General features: G+C 45.8%; 1 protein-coding gene across 1 annotated transcript; it reads right to left on the bottom strand.

The window, feature by feature from the left end:
- Positions 1–2234: 2234 nt before the first annotated feature.
- Positions 2235–6942, bottom strand: NALF2 (NALCN channel auxiliary factor 2). The gene is made up of 3 exons (XM_004716701.2): positions 6904–6942; positions 4722–4893; positions 2235–4326 (listed from the first exon to the last, which is right to left on the bottom strand). Exons 1-3 carry the CDS (start codon positions 6940–6942, stop codon positions 3941–3943), a joined length of 597 nt encoding a protein of 198 aa, XP_004716758.1. The 3' UTR covers positions 2235–3940.
- Positions 6943–7159: the final 217 nt, after the last annotated feature.

Raw genomic sequence — 7159 nt, forward strand, 5'->3', positions numbered from 1 at the left:
TGGGTAATGGTGGAAGGTTCTTCCTGCTACCCCACCAGCAGTTCTTCCTAAGTGCCCTTCACTCCTGTGGTGGGAAGATGGAGCTAGTGAAAGGGTGTAGGATAGGTGAGACTGATATATTAGAACCACGAGATGCAAAAGGGGAAAAACTGGTAATCCTCAAGGCCACATGGAGTCGGCAGACATGTTTACTCCACAGTCCACAGATTTTGTTTTTAACTTGAGCCAATATTTAGGAGTTAAGTAAACTTCACATAAAAATCCGTAGTCCTGTGACTTTCCTTGAAGAAGGAGTAGATCTGTCAACACTGAACCCACATCCCCACAGGACAACACTGGGATTGGGCTTCGCCCTTTAAAAGGGGTACGTGCTGTGCAGTTCTCACTAAAATATATTTGAGTCTGCACTTTCCCCCATCTTGGCTTACTTTGCTCATTTAGTTACCTTCCTAATCCTTGCAGATGGTTAAGTATGCAATCCTTTGTTTAGAATGGTCTACTACTGAGGTTACTATTTCCTGCCCAACCCCCTTCTTCTGAGATTGAAGTTAACAAGGGGAATGGCACATGGCATAGAGTAAGCAGCCTTTGGTCACACCCACTCCCCAAGTCATAAACTATTCCCTAGGGCAACAAGCTCAACTCCACAGAACAAAGCCATGAAGGGAAGGTTATCATCAAGTCTTACCATTTATTTCTTTATGGGATTAAAGAAGAGCAGAGAGGCCTCTGCTCCACAATGCAACAGAACAGAAAGCAATACACATACAGACTCTCACTGAAACACAGAGGCAGAGGATGGGCAGAGACAACTGAATCATAGCTGGGTGAGGGAGAGAGGGATGGGGACTACTTGGAAACCAGCTTGGAGACTCAGTCATAGAAACTAGTGCAAGAAATTCCTACTCATGAAGCACAGTGTAGAAAATGGCATAAGAAAGCTGCCCAGCTCTGCTGCCTGTGACTGAGGGGAAGGGCAGCTGGACAAATGGTGATCTGGGTGGTGGGCTAGATAGGGACAGTCATATGACTTAGAGGTGGAGTTTGTGCCCCTCTCCCCTGCCACTGGGCAAGGCCCTGGGCTGGTCTGAGCCAGGGGTCTCCTGGGCACTTGGTGAGGGGTAAGAAAAGATGGGAGTTCAAGGGTCCATTCCCTGGGGCTATATAGGTGTCCCTTTACTTCCCAATCCCTTTGTGGCCTGCCCCCCTCCTCCCACTGCCCCGCTCCCCGAGGGTAAATGACTTAGAAGGCAGTACTTAGGATCTCTCTGGACCCTAAACTCCTTCACTTATACAAAAGTAAGTAAGAAAGTATTGCTACTACAGTTCCAGTTCATACATGCATGGGTTCATTCTAAACAAAGTGTGTTTGAACATATCTCTGTGATCAGTGGATGGATGCAGAAAAATTTTCCTGGTAATACATTTGTCTTAGTTTCATTAGGGAATCTTCAAAGAAAGGTTCAATGTAAAACAATGGCTTTCAAGGGGATCTATAGGTCCAGTTAAACTTAAGGCAGTATGGTCAACTCAGAAAATTATGATGATTGGGGGAGGGGGTACTCTAAAAGTGTAATCTTGATAGATGTTCTCAAAGGACACGGGATGATCCTATGGGCTTATTATGAAGAAACGTTAAGAAAATAAGAAAACACGTTGGTAAGAAAACTCCAGGAAAGTTGTAATGAAGTGCTCTTTTTCTGTCACAATGTATCTGCTCCTTCTTCAAGGATAGCAAGAGCTGTATTACAAGAATTTCACTGAGAAACCTCACTCTATCCACCTTACAGCCCTGATCTTGCCCCTTCAGACTTTTTTGTTCCATATACTCAAAGAACGGTGAATAGGAACATGATTTAAGACCTCAAAGATGCCAGTACCACCATAATGAGGTGTTATAAATAAAGCACACAATTCTTTGTGGAAGGATTAGCGAGATGAAAATAGTGCCTTGCTAAATGGCAACAAAAAATAACATCACATTTTGATATTTTTCTTTAATAATGATTTCTATGATTTTTAGCAATACTTTTTGACTCACTCTTGTATAAAAAACATCTCCATAAAGGAACAAGTACTTCTTCCCCTCCCCAGCTTAAAAAAAATAAAGTACTCCAGGAATAGGGTATGTGGCTAGGCCCCAAGTGCTGAGGGCTAAAAATCGGGGCTATCGGGGCAGGTCATGGGGGTAAGGGAGTGGGGCACACTCTGAGAAATGAGAAAACGGGGGGGGGGGGGAAAGGATTCCTCACGCTCCTTTGGGACCCAGCTTAAGACCTTGAATGTTGGTTTTTTTTTCCCTTGGGCGGTCTTCCAGCTATCCCTTGGCCAACTGAATCCAGCTCTTCCCTTCTTATGCCCTCTTTGGCTTTACGCTAATGCAATTCCAGGGCCACATTCTTCCCTTAATCCACTGGCATTACATCCTAGAAAGACACAAGCCCTTCTTGTACAAAAAGACCGTAGGCCTATCCCAGGAACACAGTTCCAACGCTCTTTCTTGTTTGTTTCTAACTTACTGCTATAGAGTTGATTCCAACTCACAGTGACTTTTTTGCTCCTACTGGCTTTTAAATATCTCAGGTAATGTGGCCTCCTCCTCCCAGTACACCAGGGCAAGACTAAAGGCCCCAAAGTTTCCTTGATGCCTCATCTCTTGTACAGTCCTCCAGCCTAAAAAAATGCAAGTCTCTCAAGGGGCACCAATTTATTCTTGGGTCCTCTTACCAGTGTCTGGACTTTTTCTAGCAATTGGGATGGTAACCCATAGGCTAGGAATGGGAGGGAGGAATACTCTTTGGTAGGCTGGGGACAGGGGCAGAGGAGGCTCATTTCTGGAGAGCTCTGGGATAATGCTACCAGATTCTCCTTCATGGAGGCCTGGGCTAGAACAAGATAGGGGAGTGTGGAGACCCAGGCCAGGCCTGATCCACTTGGGCTTAAGTCCCCCTTCCCTATGGAGATCAGAAATGGAAACTTCTTTGGCCTCAAGGCCAAGATCTCCTGGGAAGGAGAGGCCCTTGGGTATATGTGCACCTTCTGTAAGATATGGCCCTTCAGATAGCGGCAGTCTGACCATGTAGCCTCAGCATTCTATATAAAGGCCCAACAATTCAGTTTCTATACTCTTTCCCCAGTGGGCTCCTATGCATCTTTCTGTGATGGGGAGCTCTCCTTGAGCCTGCTTGATTCAACACTAAACACCACTTAATCCAAAACAGGAGGCAAAAGCCCATTTGGCTATATAGCCCCTCTTTCCAAGACCTCTGTCCACTTCTCTCTGTTTCTCTCCCCATTCCTGTTCTCCATGTTCTTTTACCATTTATTCACACGCTATTCCTATCCTTAATTAATAGGAAGATGGGGCACAGTTTAAGTAAGACCCCAACCTAGCTCCAATTGGGCACACCTCATTGCCTATCCACTCAGGGCAAGATGTGCTGAAGTAGGAGCATGTGCATTGCACTGTCTGCCGGTGCCTGTAGGGATATGGGCAGGAGGGAATTAAGGATCTTGGCAACAAAAGGAATGTGGAGGAGGGAAAGTGTGTCTCCCCTCTGTGCCCCCTGACATTCTCTTCAGGGCCAAGGCTGAGTGAGCAGCCTCCTTTCCCAGGATCAGGGCTCTCAGCAGGGGCGGGCGTTTCCAGGCCCTACTCACTCCCTTTTTTTGCTAAGCCCCATTAATGGGGCCCTGGGCAGAGGCGCCTGCTGCTCTTGCATTTTCCTCCCAGATGGGTTTTGCAACTCCCTGGGCCCCTCTGTTCATTCTGTTGGAGCTGCTTTGGGGGATAGGTTGGGGGATGTGTAGCCCCCCCATTTCCCCCAGCCCCCTCACTTGTTCTTACGCCTCCCAAGGGAGGAGCCCCCTCCCTCCCGTCTGGGGAGGGGAGGGTTAGAGATGATTTCAGTGTGTGGTGGTCTGTTCTCCCGCCTCGCTGTCACTCTTCCTGTGTCAGGCCCTCTTCTAGGGCAGGTAGTGCTTCCAGCCCGAGTCCCCCACCACCCTGGTTGCTGGAGAAGGACACCATGGTGTGGAGGAGCATGAGGACAAGGACACAGAGCCGGATCCTGCTGGGGCTCAGGTGGGAGCCTCCAGAGACTGGCAGCAGGGAGGGCTTGTAGCTGATGCGACCTGGGGGATCGTGGCGGGGATGGTAATGGTGGTACTGTTGATGATAGTGGTGGAAATAAGAGTGGTGGAATTGCTGGTGGTGGGTTTTGGGGGCCTCTGACTCCTTGAACTTCTTCTTCTCCGACTCACATGAGACCCACTGCACGTCACAGCACTTGGTTTCCGGCTGCTTTGGCGAAGTATCCAGCAACCCTGCCAATGGATAAGGGAGGTGTGGTAGGGTGCTCAGGGGGTGATGGTTATTCCTTACCTGGAAAGGAGCTTTTCAAAGCTGTGACTGTTCAGGTAACCCTGTCTAAAGTTCCTCCCCCAAACCCCCTCCCTCCTTGAATACCTTTCTTTTCTGGAAAGGTTACCCTGGGACCCTAGCTAACCCTCCATGATAACTATAAGGTTTGGCATGTTCTAGGTAGAGATAGCCACTTTGGCCTCTCCTGTATTCCACTTAGCCCTCCTTGCCCACTCTTCCAAATATTTAACCTTCTTCTAACTTGATTCCCCTATTGTCCACCCTGCTCCCACTCCCTTGATTGGTCCCTGCCTTGAATCCCCAGCCTCCTCCCTCTTCCCCAGTGCCCTGCCTTTACCTGTACAGATAAAGCCAGGGAGCCCTCCGTACACCATTTCCTCATTGTCAGGGAGTATAAAGGGGCACCGGGTCTGTACCTCCAGGCAGTATTGCTTGCAGGGCACCCAGCGCTGGCATTCCTGCTGGGTCACGCTGAAGTATTCTGAGCACAGCCAGGCCTTGTAGACAGCCTGTAGGGGGCGGAGGGGAAAAGATCATCAGACCAGGTACCAGTTCGTTCCCACCTCAGGGAGAGGGATGAGAAAGGTATGTACTTGCAACTTCTCAGTAGGCCTCACCAGCCCAAGCCCAGGATCCTGTGGGTGGATATCAGAAAAGATTTAAGTCGAGGTAAAGATCTTTCACTGTACTGAAAGAGCTCCCACCTCATATATGGCCTCTGGAGCCTAAATCAATAGTCACTCAAGATTTAGAATCAGTTCCTTGGCAAAATCACAAACTTTGAGATATTTCTGAGCTGAAAGGGGTCTTACCAATCACCCAATTCAACCCTACAATTTTACAAATGGCCCAAAGCGATGTCTGGATTCGTGTATGGATGTCTATAATGAGTTGGCTTTTAGTTCCATTTAGTTCAATAAACATTTATTTGGCTGATGATGCTAATTTTCCAAATTCAGTAAAGGGATAGGGAGAATAATCCTTGCTTTACCTGATTAGAATATTATGTGGATCAGATAATAAGACACATTTGAAACAGTTTTATAAACTCTAAAAAGCAATTAAAATGTGAGAGGTTTTTTTTTAACCAAAAATAGTAATCTGCTTTATCAGGCACCACATGTGCCTTCAAGCTCTACTTAATTCATACTCTATTCTGTTGGTTTCAGCCCTGGCAAGGAGCAGACATCACCAAACGAAACTCATTGCCATAGAGTTGATGCTGACTCATAGTGACCCCATAGGGCAGGGTAGAACTGCCACTTGAGCTTCCAAGACTGTAACTCTTAATGGTAGTAGAAATTCTTGTCTTTCTCTCTCGGAGATGCTAGTGGTTTCAAACCACTGACTTGAAGGATCATAGCCCAGCGTGTAATAGCTATGCCACCAGGGTATTTGGAACCTTCCCTTTACCTTTTCACAGGTATGCTTCCTGTCTTTCATATATCCCTTAACTATCAGGCACTGACACTTGGCTAAGTAAAGTTCCCTGCCCCATATTCTTTGGCTATTATCAGGCTCAAGGTTTTTAAACAGCGGCACTATTAACATCTTGAACTAAATAAATCTTTGTTGTGGGGGCTATCCTGTGCATTGTGGAATACTAAGCAACATCCCTGGCCTCCATCTACAAGATTTCAATAGTATCTCTACCCCAACAGATGTCTCTAGACATTGCCAAATGTCCCCTAAGTAGCAACATCTTTGAAAACCACTGATCTAGTCCCTTGTTACTCAAAGTTGGTTCTAAACCAAAAGCATCACTTAAGATCTTTTTAGAAATGCAAAACTTCAGGCCTTAATAGACCTTGTAATGTCAGTATCTGCATTTTAACAGGATGTCCGGGTGTCCTCATGCATGGGATTAGAGCCCTACTCATATCCATTCTTGGTATCTTCAGGAGTATTTTATAAGTCTGCAGTGGCTCCGCACAGCAATGGTTCTCAGAATCCTCTGGGGTGTTTGTTAAATATGCAGATGTCTCCCCCCAATTCAGCTTCAAAATGATTGAATGGGCCCAGAAATCAGCATTTTTAACTAAGGTCCAGGTCATTTGGTACAGGAGATATTCTGAAGAATATGAACTATGTCGCCATTTCTTAAGCTATATTTAAACATCTACCCTAAAATTCAAATAATGTGGATTTGGGCAATGAAAACCTTTCCCAAGGTGGGACAGGTGATGATGGGTAGTAGCATGGGGGTAGGATGAAGGTACAACTGTACCTTTTGGTATCTCAAAAGCTTTTCACATATAACATAATCAAAATTTCAAAATTGACTTCTTGACTTTTATCGCAAATATGCTCCCATCCCTAAGTCTTGACCATATTACCGTTATCCACCCAAGTATTCAAGCCAGATACCTAGGCATCAGCCTTCATTCTTCCCTCTGACTGTACCCCAACATCTAATCTATCAGCAAGGCCTATCAAATCTAGCTACAAAATACATCTTGAATCCTCTCCTACTTCTATCTTTACTTTCTACCTCTGTGCAGGGTACCATCATTTCTCACTTGGACAAAAATCTCCAATTTGCCACCTGGAGTCCCCATTCTTGTTCTTTCCAAACTACTATCCATATAGTAGTAAAATCGATCTCAAAGTGCAACCTGGTTAAACTCTTTAATGTATTTAGAGTAAAACTCAAAGTTCTTCCCATACATATAAAGTCCCGGAGTAACATGGACCTTCTCTCTCGGTAATCTCATTTTATACCTCTCCTTTCAAATACTACACACACACACATGTGTTCTTTATTTGCCTTGAACT

This window comes from Echinops telfairi, unplaced genomic scaffold (assembly GCF_000313985.2).
Source record: "Echinops telfairi isolate 266 unplaced genomic scaffold, ASM31398v2 ScPeMD7_7415;HRSCAF=8453, whole genome shotgun sequence".
NCBI classification, from domain to species: Eukaryota; Metazoa; Chordata; class Mammalia; order Afrosoricida; family Tenrecidae; genus Echinops; species Echinops telfairi.